Genomic DNA, 17,825 nt, shown 5'->3' with positions numbered 1-17,825 from the left:
ACCACCAAGAACAATGAGGGACATTCAGGACACAGCACTGCGCGGACATGACGCGGCGAAGCAGCATTTGTGGGGAACCTCGGAGGCAGGAGGAACTTCAAACTGCACCGCGTCAGAAGCCGGACGCCCGTCTCCCCTCTTCAGGGCAGAAGCAGCGTCCAAATCTGAATCAGAAAAGATGCTGGAAGTGATCGAGTTGGGGCTCCCACCCTGCTCCGTGCACCCCCTCCAGGTTACCTGTCCAAGAGGGAGCTGTGGGCCCACGGCCCGGGTCCCGGCAACGGAACAGCTTCGTTTGTGTGTTTTACAGACTGAGCTCTGAGTACAGGGCCAAGGCTTGAACAAAAAGCTGTTAATGATCTAGGCCAGCTCCCTTGTTTCTAATCACAGAAAAATACCCAGGGACCAAAGCAGCCCGAGCGAGGTCCCAGCACGAGACACAGGCCAGCACAAAGCAGGCTGCCCGAGCGCGCCCGCCTCTCTGCCCAGCCAGTCCGCTGACACCACGTTCTTGGTCCCCAACCCCACCCCGCCCGCCACGGAAACGCGGGCTCCTCTCACCTGGAGACGGGCTGGGCCCTGTGCCAATTCCGCACGATGCGGACACCGGGCCACACTCAGTGTCTGAAAGACACACTCAGGCACGGGGACCACAGGAGAAGAACACCCGGCACTTTCCCCCCCAGGAACGTGGTCAGATCCCCTTTTCATCGCTTAGAGCTGTCCTGGCACCTGAGTGCCCCACCTGGAGCCTGAGAACCCCCCAGACCCACCCGTCACTGTGGTTCCGCGACTCACTACTAAGGAGCTTTGAGCCTCAGCCGGGCAGTAAGGCCTCCATTTTAATGCATTTAAAACCAGCTACCAGCAGCGTAAACCCCATTTCCCCAAGCACTAGGAAGCAAACTCTCACCCTCAAAATCATGTAGCAGTTGTATAGCATGAAAGCACCCAGATGAACATTTCCCTCTGATGGTAAACACTGTATCTGCAAATTAACCCCCAACGACTACAAGACTCTCCGCAGATTTCCACAAACAACACCTGCCCAGAGAGCAGAAGCATTTCCTGAGGCAAACTGGGCGTCTAGGGCGAGACATGGAAGGATTCTCTGGGGGTGCTGGGAGCCTGGCTGTTCTGATGAGCTCTCAAGCGGCCAAATGCCGCCTGGCTACGGCAGAACCATGGGAGCGACCTGGGTCCAGGCGGGACACCCCGGGAAGTGCGAGATCACATCTCCAGGGACACAGCACATCTTCTAATCTCAGCAAGGTCGGATCTCAGAGGCCAGAAGCACTTTGCCCACGTCATCAGCAACCCTCTCAAGAGCGTGAAGGACTCACAGGGAGCCACCCGGAACAGACGGGGACGTGCACTTCCGACCTGAGAACTGCTGCCCACCCACTCAAGACTCAGAGCTGTGACGTCCGTCGAAGGAGACGCTCCCGCGCTCCGCGGCAGAGAGCGTTCTCCGAAACGGGCGCCTTGGAGGACAAATCCACTCACCTGCTGTGCAGCCTTGTCAGCGAGCAGTGCAAATTCAACGGACAGGCCTTTGAGCGCCTGCTTGAGGGACCCCCACGTGCTACTGTTCAGAGTGGCCCAGGAGGGGAGCGGGGTCGTGTCAGACCCTAAAGCACTGAGGAAAGAGCAAACACACAAGGGAAGAGACACTCAGGCCTGGAAGCTGGGCGGGCAGCACACCCGACGCCCCCCTCCGCCCAACAGCACGCCACCCCAGGGTGGCCGCCCTGCACGTCTCCCAGCCGAGACCCCCCGCTACGCGAAGGGCAGGCGCCCCGGGAGCCTGTCAGAAAGGCGGGATCTCGATCCACCGAGACCGGGAACCAAGTGTCAGTGAGACCCCGAGGGAACGTGTGCACAGCAGGGCTGAGGCGTGCAGCTCCGGGGACAGCGACGGAGGGCAGCGTCCTGGCTCGAGGCCCGGCCCCTCCTCCGGGGCAGAGGAAGCGCGACCAGCCCAGCACGGCCCTTCCCGGATCGGCGGGCCTCTGCTCAGGTCTGACCCTGACAACGGGGGGACCCCCTACGTCTGGCAACCCCGAGGCTCTGCCCACTCTCTCCGTCCCTCTCCCTTCTCCCAAATGCGAGCCCGTCCCCCCAGCCCTTTCCTTCCCCGCTGGGGTAGGACGAGTCAGAACGAGAGGTGCTATGGTAGACACACTTTCTGCCCCAAGCCCGCCGCCGAAGGCCGAAGACCCCGCCCCACAAAACTGGCCCCCCGGAGCCCCCCGGGGCCACCTGCCTCAGCTCCTTCCCGAACGTGAGAAGGTCGGCAGCGTTGTCGACGGCCCGCGACACCATCCGCTCGGCCCTATCCCGGAGCTTGTGAAAGCTGTTGTAGATGTTGCGGATCAGCTCCCGGCTGATGGCGAACTGAGTCTGGATGTCGGCCGGGAGGAAGTCCTGACGGGGGAGGAGGGAGGAGACTGTGCATCACCAGACGTGAAAACCTTCCAGAAAAAACGACCAGGAGGAGAGGAAGCAGCTCCACCGACCGAGCAGGTAAACGAGCCCAGACCCCCAGGCCAGGTCACGCAGCGCCCACCCTGGACCCCTCTTCTTGTCCAAAAGAGACACAGAAACCAGCACTACACGCACACCACAAAGAACACAATCTGCAAACTCGACACGATGAACGTGCGGTCCTGACTCCGCACGAGGGCCAGGCCTCCGTAGTTCCTCATTTATTCCCGAAGGGTAACTTTTCACCAGCTTTAATATTAACTACCTATTAATATTAACTAATGTTAACTACACAACGCTTAGAAAACAAAAGGCTTAGGAAACAAAATGAAGGTAAAAGAGTCTGTATTTTTGTACGGAGAAGTAGTTTAAGAAGAAATAAGCAAAAAAAGCTACCAAATAGCTACTTTCATCCTTTTGAGAAAGAGACCAAGTGAACTAAATTTAAAAATAAACCAATGCAACAATCAATCCCCTGAAAAATCCAAAAGGCTGGCGCCCAAGCGTCCATCCCTCTGAATCACAAACTGCCCGAGGACGGGGCACGAGGCGCCGGCGGGCCCTGCGGTCGGAGAGCACTCAGTCACACCCGGGCCCGTCTGCCTAGGCGTTCGGGACCTTGCAAATGGCAGCCTCTCTCTCTGTGTCCTCATCTGTAAAATGGGCATGACACCCGCTGGGTTTCAGAGCAACTGAAACAGGGTCAAGGGAGAAAACCAAGCAACCCATCTTGGCACGATGTCTGGCACACGGCCAAACAAACACCACCAACTGCTCACACAGTTACTGCCCTGGGGAGAGGGATCAGCAAACTCAGAGAAGTACCTTGGCCCGAGCAGCCAGCTTACAATTCACGAACTCGTCTCCCACACACTGAGCGGATTCCTTTAACTTGTTCTGCACGTCCTGCAAGAGCGAGAGAGAAACACTTGACCCTCAACCAGCCACAGAACCGGAGCTGAGCTACCAGAAAGCAGGGTCTCCATGTGTTGGCTTTTTGGGGGGGCTACATTGGGTCTTTGCTGCTGCGCACGGGCTTTCTCTAGTTGCGGCAAGCAGGGGTTACTCTTCGTTGCGGTGTGCGGGCTTCTCATCGCGGTGGCTGCTCTTGTTGCGGAGCACGGGCTTCGGTAGCTGTGGCTCGTGGTCTCAGTAGTTGTGGCTCATGGGCTCTAGAGCGCAGGCTCAGCGGTTGTGGCGCTCGGGCTTACTTGCTCCGCGGCATGTGAGATCTCCCCAGGCCAGGGCTTGAACCCGTGTCCCCTGCATTGGCAGGCGGATTCGTAACCACTGCGCCACCAGGGAAGCCCTCCATGTGTTTGCTTTAACGTAAGTATTCCGTAATCTCTTCCTGTCTCCCATTCCATTTTTTTCCCATTGGCCTTAACCTTTGGGGTGGTTGGTCTTCCAGAGGCAGGCAAGCCCGACCTCATGACAGGACTGCAAACTCCAGCTCTGGAGTGGAGCTCTCTCTCCAGAAAAATGGAAACTCCACCTCCAGACCAGGGACATGAGTACTTGGGACAGATGTCGGAGTCACTAGATCCTGGAAGGTCCCACGTGGGGCACAGGGACAGGGACTGAAGTCTCCTCCCTTCCTATGATCAGACCCATGGGGTCAGGGCCCCCAGAGCCCTGGGAGAGCTGATGGCAGAGAAAGGGCAGCACTTGGGGTCCCGAGCCCTAGCTCTGAGCTCTGCCCTCTGAAGGGAGGCTCCCTGGCAAAGCCGAGCCTTAAGACGAGCCCCGCGAAGAGCCACGGAGGATACAAGCAGAGACCCTAACGCGCAGCTGTGTGTGGGTGAAGGAGTCGTAACATTTCAGAGATGCCTTGAAGAGCATCTGCCCCAATTCCCCCGTTTTACGAAGAAGCAAGTGGTGCTGGGAGGCCCAGGGACAGGCATCTGGGTTAGGGCAGTGGGGCCGCCGGAGCCTGACCCCAGCCGGCTTGAGCAGCAGCTCGCCCTCCCCCCACCTCCTCGGCCGCGAGCTGAGCGAAGGAAGCTGCCTCCTCCCACCACGTCCCCCCCGCAGCGGGAAAGATCCCAGTTCTACAGAAGCCTGTCCAGCCCCAGGGCTGGACCCACTCACCCCGCCCCCCAGCTCTAGGGCAGAAGGCCACAGCGAGCATTCCCTGGATGTCTGCAACAGGTCCCATAAAAGGGGCAGACCGACAGGCCCCCCGGGCATCACAGCGGGAAAGGCCACAGTGTCTCTAGGGGTCAAAGGCCCCTTTGCCCTCCAGGGAGAGACAGGTAAAGGGGGCAGCCAGGCTTGTGTGGAATCCACCCCTGCGGCTCGGCGCCCGCATCTTCCCGCAGCCGGCGAGGGCACGTCTGTCCCACCGCAGGCCGAGTGGGGCGTCCTCGCTGGAGCCCCCTCCGCCCACCCCAACAAGGAGGGGCTCCCTCGAGGAAGCCTCCCCGCCTCCCAAGAGCTCAGCCCTGGGTGCACGGGGCTGTCGAGGCGGGGTGCCTCGTGGGGCCGTGCCTCGGCGTCCGGACGGACCAGGACAGCCTGACGGCAGCCCGGAGGAAGATACTGCTGCTCCAGCGTCTCACCGGAATCAAGGCCCACACAGGCCTCATTTCCCGGGACACGCATCCACCCTGCAGCTCGGCCGGGGAACTCAGCGGGCGCTCCCCGTAGCACTGAGTCCAACCCAGCCTTCCTTTCGCTTTATTTTTTTTATTTTGGCCACACCGCACAGCATACAGGATCCTGGTTCCCCGACCAGGGATGGAACCTGCGCTCCTTGCAGTGGAAGGGCGGAGGCTTGGCCACTGGACCGCCAGGGAAGCCCCCAGCCTTCTTTGTCAAGTAAATGCACAGTCACATCTGCAGTCGCGAGCCTGTCTGTCAACCCTCCAAACCACAGAGGCTCCTGCGTGTCCGCTTCAAACCCTCGGAGACTGCGCCGAAAAGCCACCCCTTCCACACAAAAGCCTGCGAAGTCGGGTGCCTCTTAGAATCGTACTCAGCCTGTTACCTTGGGAGAATATAAATCTTATTTGTGTTTGTCCCACGTAAATAGATCCTGTCATGGCACCCAAACAAGGGGATTGAGGGGAGAGCACGAAACCAAAGCAAATTTAAGAATGAAAATAAGCGGGACTGCTGCGGGCCTGGGTTTGATCCCTGGTCGGGGAACTAGGATCCCACAAGCCGCGCGGCACGGGCAAAAAAAAAAAAAAAGAATGAAAATAAGACCCGGGGAGCCTCAGGCCCCGGCACGCAGACGGCTGTGTGGCAGGTACTCACAGGGCCGCTGAAGGACAGGAAGAGCTTGAGAACCACGTCCTCGGAGAAGGGCGGGTGCCGGGCCACCAGGTTGATGAAGCGCTTCAGCGCCCTCCTCCGCGCCTCAATGAACTCCCTGTCGGCTGCGGGCGGGAACACGGCGTGAGCACACGGCGCCGGGGCCCGGGCCCCCGCGGCCTCGCTCTCAGCGCCCGGCGCCCGCCCCCCCGCGGAGAGCTCTCCAAGCTGCGGGGCCAGCCGCGGGCACTGGACGCAGAGCACGGCGTGAACACACAGAGCCTGGGGCCCGGGCCCCCGCGGCCTCGCTCTCAGCGCCCGGCGCCCCCCACCCTCCCCCCCCCGGAGAGCTCTCCAAGCCGCGGGGCCAGCCGCGGGCACTGGACGCAGAGCAGAGGCCGCAGAAGGCGCACCAGGCCCCCAGCTCCGCGCCCTCTGCCGCCTGCGGACACGCCCGGTGTGGGGCCGCCGAGGAGCCCTCGCGGCCCGCTGCTTTCCGCGCACCGTGCGCCCCCTCCGACGCTGCTCTCTGCGAGCAAGCGGGTTTTCCCAAACCCACACGTTACCTCGACCCAGTCTTCCCGCTCGTATCACTTATCACTCCCTCTCCAAGTGTGACCTGCTTTCGTTACGTACGTTCCCTCCAAGGGCGAAAAAAGTAAAAGTGTACAGTGATGCACTGAGAGTATTTAAATCTGACCACAAATAAAAGTGGTATTTAAAGTATTATTTTTAAATCATTGAAAAGAAGCTGGAAGAGGATCTCCCCGCTCAAGGCCACCAGGACCCCGTCCACTGAAGGCTACATTTTCACTCAGGCTGAGTCACACGCCCAAGCATTGCATGACAGCCGCCGGGTTCTAAACCCCACCCACACCCCATCAGCCTGGATGCCTGGATTTCACTGAGCACCCACCTTACCCCCAAAGCATCTCCAAGCCCCGCCCTCGGCATCCTTCCCTCCCCCGCGAGAGTATCGGTTCCCATGCTCAGGGGGGGCGAGAAGACAATGGCGTTATCGGATTCTGATCTAGTCAGTGACCAGCAAGAGCGGGGGGGGGGGGGGCTTTAGGACGTGGAAAATGGCAGAAAATCAATGTCAGCTTTGGGTTCTTGCCTTTGGATCGGGTTTCATCTAGAATCTGAGAAAAGGGCTGCGGGTGAAGATCAATGAGACCCGAGAGGAGGCCTCAGCTGTCCCCGGCGCTCTGGAACCCTGGGACAGACAGGCCAGCGCAGGGGCCCAGAGACACCTGTGACCCCTCACCTAGCCCCAGGTAATCGCCCGCATGACGATGACACGGCCATCTGCTTTGTTTTCATCTCTTTTGAGATGCAGCTTAGATCACTGGGCTGACGTTCACTTCTGTCCTCTCGCAGAACACGTTACACTACGGTGGGACCCATTGCTCTCCAAGAGCCGGCAAAACAAAAAGCGCTCCTGGTGCCCCCACCCAGGAGCCCCAGGACGCCTGGCCTCTGTCCTCTGGGAAGGAGAACTGGGGTACACTCCTTCTCCCTCGCAGAGCGGGGCACTTCCCTACGTGTCCGTTATCAAGCAGGAGGCTCATGCAGCTAAGGGCACCAGGTGATGTCACCGTCCCGTACCAGACCTGGGCTCTAAGCCACAGCTGCGCCCGGATTCCCCAAGGGCTGCTGCTGCACCACAGCCCTGCTGCCGTCCCATCCTCCCTGCTGGGCAGAGGGCCAGAGGAAGATGGGCCACGAGTGGAGAGTGGCGTCCGTCATCACGGAGCCGGGACCTCGGCACAGGGCTGAGGTGGGGGGACCCCACCCCCCTACGCCCCCAGGCCGCCAGCAAGCCCAGCTTTACCTCCCAGCATCCTCTTGGGCGGCAGGGCCGGCACCATGCGGTACGGGAACTTCTGCAGCAGCATCTCGTGGAAGACCACGAAGTCATTGTACCGTCGATACACGCGGGACTTGAAGCGCTGCAAGGAAAGAGGTTCGGAGCTCAGAGGAGACCCTCACACTTCACGGTTTCCCCTGGCCTTCCCCTTCCACCACTAAACAGAACCTGTGGAAATAACAGGACTAAATTCCTCACCTTCTCTCACCAGGCCTGTACCAGAAGGAGGAATCCTCTACGTCCTTAATGGATGGAAATACAACTTTTAAACACTGCACAGCTCTAACTGTGTATTTCATTAACCGCCTATTATTCCGGATCTTCTGAACAAGCCGAGTCTCCTTACAGGAGTTCCGTCCCCGATATGGATCATACCCGTCCCCGCTTAGGTATCACACGGGAATACCTCCGAGGGCACGCCCTCTACATACACTTCCAGCCGCGCGAGCACAAGCAGCACCGAGCCTCCTGAAACAGACCCGACCGCCTCAAAGCATCGAACGCCGAACACGAAGACTGAAACACGGCGGACACGCCACCCAGATGAAACTGCCGACAGAGTCCACCATGAGCCCGCCCTTGATAAACCCGCGGGCTCCACACGATTAGCGTCCCGTCCAGAGGGCGAGCTCACCGGGGTCGAAGATAAGAGCTCTCAGGAGAGCCAGTGCGAGCGGCGGTCACTAAAACTAACAATGTTACACTAGTTACTAACTAACATCGGTGACTGCGTGAAGCCAGCCTCCGGTGGTGACGTGCCGTGTGGCTCCAACGACGCGACATTCAGGAAAAGGCAAAGCTACGGAGACGGTGAAAGATCAGGGGTGTCTCGGTGGAGGTGGGCGAGGGGTGAAGTGGGGCAGAGCACGGGACGCTTAGGGCAGCGAAGCTCCACCGTGTGATCCGGCAACGGCGGGCCAAACCCAGAGGACGTGCAGTGACAAGGGGGACCCTCACGCCAACAGTGGCCTCTGGGTGACCACGACGTGTCTGTGCGGGGCCATCACCTGTAACAAGTGCACCATCCGGCGGGGGGGCTGACAGCAGGAGGAGGGGAAGATGGGAAGTCTGTTCCTTGCACTCAGTATTGCGGAGTAAAAACACCCGCCCAAAAACAAAGTCTATAGAAGAGCTAAATAAACTACACGAAGGACAAGTATGAAGCCACGTGCGCCCACCTCTGGCGGGCATCGCGCCACGTCTGCACTCACTCCAACGCCAGCGAGCATGCGAGCCGGGGGCACAGCCCGAGGAGCCCCGTGGCCCAGGAGCCTCCACCGCGGCCCTAACATTAGCGGGCTGACCCCTCCACGCGCGTTTCAGGAGGGGACCTGGGCAAAACGGCCTCCTTCTAAAAACGTTCCTTACGGGGTCATCGGTTCCCCTCAGGAGCGGGCAGTTTAATGAGGCCGAAGATAAGGCCGCTCTCACGGGAGAGCAGCTTGTCACACGGGTGGGGCGCCCGGCCCGTGGGCGACGAGGCCCCGGAGCCTCCGTCCTCACCGCGGCCAAGGAGGCCAGACCGCGGCAACGCCAGACAGCAACGCCGTCCCCGAGACACGCAAGGGCCTCCTTCCCTCTCTGGCCTCTGCCCTCCCCCGTGGCAGCGACACTGACCGGCGTCAGAGCGAACTTTACTCCCAGACTTCTGTCATCCTGCCTTTAAAACGCCACGAGACAAGAATGCTGTGATTCTCGATTCTCACGGAACACAGCAAACAGCGTCCGCGACGGGGAAGTGCTCCCGGGTTGTGGACACGCGCCTTTCTCCCTGCGATGACGGTCGTGAGGCTTTCCCAGCCCAAGCCCTGCAGCGCTGCTGCCTGGGCCTGTGACCCGGGCAGCTCTCAGTGGCGGGGGCAGCTCCGACCCCGCAAACCTGCCCCCCCGCCACACACACACACACACACGCACACGCGCGCACACACACACACGCACACACACACACGGGTGCTCAGTTCGCTTAATCCCCAGGATAAAGAACAAAAGCTCCCATCAAAACGTATCCTAACCGAAGCAAGGTAACAGGCGAACGGGCAAAAAGATAAACGCTGCAGACGCCACAGGGCTCTATGCGCCTGGCCAACCCCGGTGCCAGGCGTCTGGCATCCGTGACCTCTGATTTCAGGGGTGCCCCCAACAGGGACGGCAGCACCATTTGGGGGGTGAGCCCCGCACACTTGACTCGGGGCGTGGAGCCCACATTCCGCGGGGTCCACACTCACACCCTCGGGGACGTCCCGGCACTGCAGGACCGCCCCAGGCTGGCCCGTCCGGGGCCTGCGCTCCAGAGCCCGACCGGGCGTCTCGAGAGGCAGGATCCCAGAGCTCCGGTGGCGGGGGCGGCCGCAGAGGCAAGCATGCTGGGGGGCCTGCCCGCCACTGTGGGTCTCCCCGGCCCCCCCCCACCACCACCTCCGCCCCCCGCCGCCCGCCGCAGGTACCTGGCTGGAAACCTCATACTCCACGTGCTTGAGGAAGAGGCCCTTCTTCTCGGGGATGAGCTCCACCTGCACGGTGTCCCTGGCCAGCAGCTCCTGCAGCGTGAGCGACAACAGCAGGGGGTTCCCCGGCGGCATCTGCATCCGACTGGAGTCCCGGGCCCTCGGCTGGCTGACCTGGGGCGCTGGTGAGTCTGCGGGAGACAAGGTGAGCGCAGCAGCTCAGGCAGGGAGGCCGCCCCTCAGACGCCGCCCGCTGGCTCAGCGCGTGGACTCCAGCCACGTCACCCAGCCAAACCCCGTCCTGGCCCCGGAGACGCTCCTTCGTTCGGGCTTGGGGGTCCACTCAGGGCCACGTCCTCCTCTCACATACACCACCATGCCGTGAATCAGCAAACACGCCCACATGTCCAGGACCGGGCAAGTCTAGTTTTCAACTGGGCAGAGAAAAAGAAGTGAAATATTTACAAGTTACAAGCAAAAATGGAGTCCTCCTTGTCTCCAGAGTCAAGAAAAAGGTTAAAACGGAGAAAAAGGCCATACGATCTTCTACCCGTGCCGGCATTTCCAGAATCAGAGCACGCTGCGTTCCTGCCACCGCAGTCATTCTAATGCGTAAAAACCCGCGTGCTTGCTTGAGCTGCAGTTCCTGCTCACGCAGATCAAAGCATTAAGCCCTAAAACTTCAGCTGCCTTAGACACGAGAAGCCACCCACGCATCATTCACAGGACAGCGGGAGACAAATCAGAGACTTTATATCTGACAACCTGCCAACAAACAAAGAAATCCCGTTAAAAGGGCAGTTTGTTCTTTAGTATGGAGGAGAGTTTAGAACTTTAAAGAAAAAAAGGTTCTTTTCAGTTAAAAACAGAAGAAGGTTAAGGTATCCCTTGGGGGAAAAAGGTCTCATTCCAAGTAACACTGTTATAAATAAATACAACAAACGGTAGATCACATTTCTCCACCTTCTCAATTTTCTACCACGTCACTGTATCACTTTTTATGATTTACTTTTTAAAGTAATTCTTCAGTGCAAGATTCTGGTTTACATTCTAATACAGAATTAATGACCAGATTATTTTCATCTGTGAAATCACTCAGCATTTTAGGATTTAAAATATAGCTGCCTTGAACTGACCTTAAAGATTAAGAAAATAAACAAGGGCTTAACTTGTATCTGGGAACCCCCAAGGGCCTCAAAACTCCATACAAAAACTAAATGTCAGGCTTCCCTGGTGGCTCAGTGGTTGAGAATCCGCCTGCCAGTGCAGGGGACAAGGGTTCGAGCCCTGGTCCGGGAAGGTCCCACATGCCGCGGAGCAACGAAGCCCGTGTGCCTCAACTACTTAGCTTGAGCTCTGGAGCCCCTGAGCCACAACTACTGAGCCCTGTGCTCCACAACAAAGAGTAGTCCCGGCTCGCCGCAACTAGAGAAAGCCCACACACAGCAATTAAGACCCAACGCAGCCAAAAATAAATTTTTAAAAAAACCCCACTAAATGTCACGTGCTCTAAAGCAGGCTGCTCTCAAGTGAGGGCATATATTCCAGGGTCGCAACAAGCCACCAAGTGCAGGAGGAAGGTATTAGCAACTGTACTTGTATTTTCTTTATTTTTTAAAGTTTTTTCGTTGCACTTGTATTTTCTATCTCTTCCTTTTAAATTTATATTATAATGTACATAATAATAGTAGAGTGTAGTACATGCACACAAGTTATTAAAATATGCATGTGTATAAATTATGTACGTGTAGGAGTGTGCGTACAGGTGTTGCATGTGGGTGTGTGTGTACGAGTGCATACATATGTGAGTGTGTACGAGTTTGAATATGAGGTGTGAGTGTGTACATGTATACGTGTGTGTGTACATGTGTGCACACACACGTGTGAGTGTGTGTACACAGTGTGTGTACATAAGTGTCGGTATATAAAGTGTGTATATGGGGAGGGTCTCCCCAACGGGCAGTCGCCAATACCTTAATGACTAAAAATGTGTGGAGACCACAGCTCTAGAATGTACCTGTTCTCCGAAGTCACCCCAAGAGCCCAGCCCCTTTCCATCTAAAAATATGTTTACATGGAAAGGGGCCTTGAAACTGTGTTCACCCAGTCTCCTTGGGGACCACAGAAATCCTCAAGGAGCCAACAAGCGTTTCTTAAGTACCAGCTCCAGGGAACACGGTCATGAATAAGACAGGGTCCCTGAGCTCATTAGTTCATCCACACAGGAAACAGCCGTGTCCACCACTGCCAGGCACAATCTGTAAGTATCCAGACTCCGGGGAGAATGGGAATCAGCCCGCAATAACTCTAACGGCGCCCTGAGAATCAGGACACAGCCCCAGGCGCAAACTCCAGAAGGGCAGGGATTCGCTGGGCTCTGTTCTCAGGTTATGTCCCCGCGAGGGGAGCCTGACACACGACGGGGGCTCAAGGAATGTTTGCTGAGTGACTATTTACTGTTATTTATTGTATTTCCAGGAGGGAAATACAGAGCACCTCTGTGGAAAAGCAAAATCTTAACTAGAGCACAGAATATGTGGAAAAACAGGAAACAATAAAGCTAAAAATGTAATGGGGGAGAATTTTTTTTTTCGGGGGCGAATATTTTTACCAGAGAAAATATGTGCATATCATACATCTGATAAAGGACATATATCTGGAATATACAAAGAACTCACAACTCAGTAAAAACACAAACAATCCAATTTAAAAATGGGCAAAGGGTTTACACAGACATTTCTCCAAAGATGTACAAATGGCCAAGAAGCACACGCACAAAAAGCTCGACATCACTAACCGTCATGGAAATGCAAATCACAGCCACACTAAGACGATGATGCCCTGTGTTGACTCCAATTAAAAAAAAAAAAAAAAGATTACATTGAGTGCTGGTGAGGCCGAGGAAAACCCTCACATATGCTGGTAGGTGTGTAAATGGTGCAGCTGCCTCTTCAAAAGCGGTCTAGCAGTTCCTCAGAACCTTAGGAATAGAGTTACTCTATGACCCAGCAACCCCACTCCTAGGTCTACGCTCAAGAGGAATGAACATGTGTGTCCACACAAAGACCTGTACACAAACGTCCACAGCAGCATGATTCCTAAGAGCCAAAAAGAGGAAAAACCCAAATGTCCATCATTTGATGAATGGATAAATAGAAGTGGTCTACGCACACGATGGAACACTATTCAGCCCTGAACGTGGAATATTATTATTCATCGTGTACAGATTCCTGCTTCACCACGGAGGAGCCTTGAAAACATGACCGTGCGTGAAAAGCAGCCAGGCATGAAAGACCACACATGGGATGATTCCATCTACAGGAAAAATACCCAGAAGAGGCAAAACCTACAGAGACAGACAGTAGCTTAGCGCTTGCGTGCGGCTGGGGCGTGGGGGGGGTGCGGGGGACGGAGGGAACGGGGAGGCGGGGAGGGGGGGGAGTGACTGGTGAAGAATGACGGGTCTCTTCCGGGGCGCGATAAAACGCTCTAAAGTCGACTGTGGCGACCGTTGCGCAACTGTAAATATCACCGTATCACATGCTTCAAATGAGCCAACTGCCTGGCACGTAAATGACATCCCTATAAACTCGGTAAGCATACGAGGTAGGTGACATCAATAAGAAAGGCAGGGCTTCCCTGGTGGCGCAGTGGTTGAGAATCCGCCTGCCCGATGCGGGAGACACGGGTTCGTGCCCCGGTCCGGGAGGATCCCACATGCGGCGGAGCGGCTGGGCCTGTGAGCCGTGGCCGCTGCGCCTGCGCGTCCGGAGCCTGTGCTCCGCAACGGGAGAGGCCGCGACAGTGAGAGGCCCGCGTACCGCAAAAAAAAAAAAAAAAAAAAAAAACGAACAAAGGAGAAAGGTTTAGTGAGAATGCTTGAATAAATAATGGCCAAATCTGATTTAAGTAACCCAAGAACTCAAAAGATTCCAACTAGGATAAACTTGGAGAGACTCACACTTAGACGCATCATAATTAAACTGTTCAAACTGTACAATGAGAAAACCCTGAAAGCAACAGAAGAGAGATGACTCGCTAGACCGTTATAAAATATGGGAGCTGTAACTGCCATGGCATCACCAAGAAAATAACCCCCAAAAAGTATAGTAACCAAAACTATGTGGGAATGTAAACGGAACACTAGAAAACACTTATTTAATGTAAAAGAAAGCTGTAACAAAAGAACAGAGGAAAAATTATATTAATGGGGGAAAGCTCACTGGAAGGGCGCCAGAGGTCTCTATTAAAATTTTTATGTAAAATAAAAATTAATACATGCTCAGTAGAGAAAACTTTATGATTTTCCTGATGATTAAAATGAGATAACGTCCCAAGACAGAATGTAAGCTCAATAATGATTACCGAATGATCACATGCTTCTGAGAAATCTGAACTTTGATCGCCGGAGGATTTAAAAGACAACTCAGAAGACACATTTTTTTTTTTTTTTTTTTTTTCTTGCGGTACTCGGGCCTCTCACCGTTGTGGCCTCTCCCGTTGCAGAGCACAGGCTCCGGACGCGCAGGCTCAGCGGCCACGGCTCACGGGCCCAGCTGCTCCACGGCATATGGGATCTTCCCGGACCGGGGCACGAACCCGCGTCCCCTGCATTGGCAGGCGGACTCTCCACCACTGCGCCCCCAGGGAAGCCCCGAACATGGCTTCTGATGGACCCCACGCTCAGGGTTCCACCACCGCCGCCGTGCTCGGCTGCTGGCTCACCGGCAAGTGGGGAGGGCAGGGACCGGCGAGACACAGCACAGTCACAGGAGCTGAAGTCTCCAAACTGGGACTGCACCAGGACCACCTGCGGGCTCGCCCGCACACGGGTGGTTAAGACAGCTCTTACCAAAAAGAGAAAAGTGTTGGCGAGGGCGTGGAAGGATAGGAATCCTTGTGTGCGGCTGGTGGGACCGTAAAAGTTGGTGCAGCCGCTGTGGGAAACAGTGCAGCAGTTCCTCAAAAAATTAAATATAGAATCCCCATAGGAGCCAGCAATTCCACTTCGGGGTCTGTAGCCAAAAGAACTGAAAGCAGGAACTAGAAGGCATATCTGCAGAGTCGCGTTCAATGCAGGATTATTCACAGTAGCCGAAAGGTGGAACTACCCAGGTGTCCACTGACAGATGAACGCATCCACAAAGTGCGGTCCATCCGCACGATGGACACCTTTCAGCCTTAAAGAAGAAGGAAGTACTGCCACATGCTACATTGTGGATGAACCTGGAGGACATCGTGTCCGGTGACGTAAGCCACACACAAAAAGACAATGTATGATCTCACTCACGTGAGGTCCCTAGAGCAAATTCACAGGAAAAGAAAGCAGATAGTGCGGACCAGGGGCTGCGGGACAGGAGGATGGAGAGGGAGTGTTCAGTGGAGCAGAGTCTCCATCTTGCAAGATGAGTAAGTTCTAGAGATGGGTGGTATCGATGGAGGCACCACAATATGAATGTACTTAATGCCGCAGAACCGCACACCTAAAAACGGTTAAAACGTTACGTCCTGTATATTTTACACTTAAAAAGACACAGATTGCTGGGCCCCAGTCCCAGAGTCCAGGGCGGGGCCTCAGACTCTGAATTTGTAACCAGTTCCCAGCCGCTGCTGCCGATCCAGGGGCCACGGTGCGAGAACCACTGCCACGGGGCGACCAGAGGGAAGGAATTCCGGGCCTCGCCCGGAGCCGTGCCCCTCACCGAGCAAAAAGCAGACGTGCACAAATGCTGCCACCGTACTTTCTGCGGTCGTCCAACGCGGAACGAACGACATTCCAGACGAAATAACGTGAAACGGGGTCAGCAGACACCATTTTCAACCTGAGTATCCCTTCTCAGGCTCATGAAACTGTTTCAGCCTTTGAAAACTTCTCTAAGCTACGCTGTTATTCTGCAGTTAACAAACTGTTCTCAGGAAATGGAAGCAGAAGTTTCCTCACCCTTATCACGGCCACGGCCTCAGAAATGAGCACTCAGCAGCCCCACGGCCAGGGAGCGTCAGGAACGCCCCCCAAATGCCTGGACACAGAGCTGCTCCCATGTGTGGTCAGCTCGCCCTGGAAAGTGATCTGTCACCAGCCAGCTTTTGACTGTCCCTAACTCAGGAGCTCAACGGAAGAAACCGTAAATGGCCTCAACTTCATCAACTTTAAGGTTGACTTTTCTTTTAATAACCTATTCTATGTAACGTTACAATATCTTGAAATAAAGGGACTTCCCTGGTGGCGCAGTGGTTAAGAATCCTTGCCTGCCAATGCGGGGGACACGGGTTCGAGCCCTGGTCCGGGAAGATCCCACATGCCACGGAGCAACTAAGCCCGTGCACCACAACTACTGAGCCCACGAGCCACAACTATTAAAGCCCACGTGCAGCAACAAAGACCCAACGCAGCCATAAATAAATATTTATTTTTTAAAATCCATTAAAAAAAAACCATCTTGAAATACAGAAAATCTCTCCAACCCAACAATCTGTGTACATCCGTGTTCACTGCATGCATTACCCTCCAAGTGTACAGGGCTGTGATACGACACAAACCATTTTCAAATGCCAAGCATGTTTCCCAGCTTCCATGACCACGTTTCCTTCAACTTTTCTGTAGAAGCAGAAACCTCCTAAACTGCTAGCCACTCAGACAATCACTGTGAACAGTTTCACTTCCATCCGATCCTTTTAAATACACGTATTTTTGTTGTGAAATACTTCAAACGTACATGAAAATACAGGAAACATCAGAACCCATGTATCCACCAAGATTTCACGAAAGAGGACATTGTGCCCTATTTTTTGCTGCGAAGGATTTTTAATAAACAAAATGTTACAGATGCACACCATCCTCCCGAGCCCCTTTTTCCTATCCCAAAGTAACCACTGTCCTAGAGCCGATGGGTATGATTTCCAGGCAGGTCTGTGCACTTTCTCTACGTAAGTGTCCAGAAAGTCCGTGCGAACATTCTGTTTCATTATATACAGTACACATACAATGCCTTTCTTTCCCCACTGGCTTTTAAAACCCTTTTCTATTGAAGCAGAGCGTGCTTACAGAGAAGAGAACGTCTCAGAACTGTTCAGCTCGATGAATGTACACAGCGGGGTGCCAGCACCTGGATAAAGGAAGGTACCCCTCTCGCTCTCTTCTCCCCAAGGGAGAGACTTCTAAAGCCACAGGTCACCTCTGCCTGATTCTTTATCGATACCATGCGCGTGGACTCAAACCCCGAGCTCCTCTGTTTCCGGCTCCTTCCACTCAACACGGCGTGTACGAGCCCTCTGCGTGGCTCTCGGGGTACAGACGGCCCGTTTTCTTGCTGTGGACCGGCCGGGGCCTGTGTTACTCGTTCTGCGGCCGCGCGGCACCCGGGCAGCTTCACACGCTGCTGCTGCTGCAGACACACCAGCTCCGGCACGTCGGTGGACGCGTGGACGCAGTTCTGTTCGGCACATTCCTGAGAGTGAAATTACTGGATCCTGGGGCTTCGTGTGTGCAGCTCAGTAAATAATTCCAGTTTTTCAAGTCACTGAGCCAGTTCACACTCCCAGCAGCGGGGGTTCCAGCTGCCTCCCGTGCTGGCCGACACTCATTCTTTTCCATCCGGTTTTCCTCGCCCTTCTGGTAGGCCCTTGACTCTTGAATACAGTCGCAACTCATCTGCCATTTTACCTTGATTTCTTTCCTTTTACAACACTGTTCCATATTGTCGAAGGTATTAAGACTACTACCTGTAAAGACTGAATAAAAACTTAGATACGGAACTAAAAATCAT

At 55.3% G+C, this 17,825-nt stretch overlaps 1 protein-coding gene across 6 annotated transcripts in view; it reads right to left on the bottom strand.

Annotated features, from left to right (window-relative positions):
* SNX8 (sorting nexin 8) overlaps nt 1-17,825 on the bottom strand; it is a 39,326-nt gene that overhangs the window by 8,663 nt on the left and 12,838 nt on the right. For 4 of the 6 annotated variants that reach the window (XM_059038583.2, XM_067012807.1, XM_067012808.1 and 1 more), the window contains 6 exons: nt 10,060-10,250; nt 7,580-7,697; nt 5,749-5,870; nt 3,313-3,393; nt 2,267-2,427; nt 1,507-1,639 (listed from right to left, as the gene is read on the bottom strand). In XM_059038583.2, the coding sequence (XP_058894566.1) occupies nt 1,507-1,639; nt 2,267-2,427; nt 3,313-3,393; nt 5,749-5,870; nt 7,580-7,697; nt 10,060-10,250 (806 nt within the window). Of the gene's footprint in view, nt 1-1,506; nt 1,640-2,266; nt 2,428-3,312; nt 3,394-5,748; nt 5,871-7,579; nt 7,698-10,059; nt 10,251-10,524; nt 10,668-17,825 lie in introns of those variants that run through there. The other 2 variants (XM_067012806.1, XM_067012805.1) reach the window with 2 other exon arrangements.

Source organism: Kogia breviceps, chromosome 14 (assembly GCF_026419965.1).
Source record: "Kogia breviceps isolate mKogBre1 chromosome 14, mKogBre1 haplotype 1, whole genome shotgun sequence".
NCBI lineage: Eukaryota > Metazoa > Chordata > Mammalia > Artiodactyla > Physeteridae > Kogia > Kogia breviceps.
The sequence above is the reverse complement of the archived record's forward strand: the minus strand, read 5'-3'. Positions and strand labels throughout refer to the sequence as shown.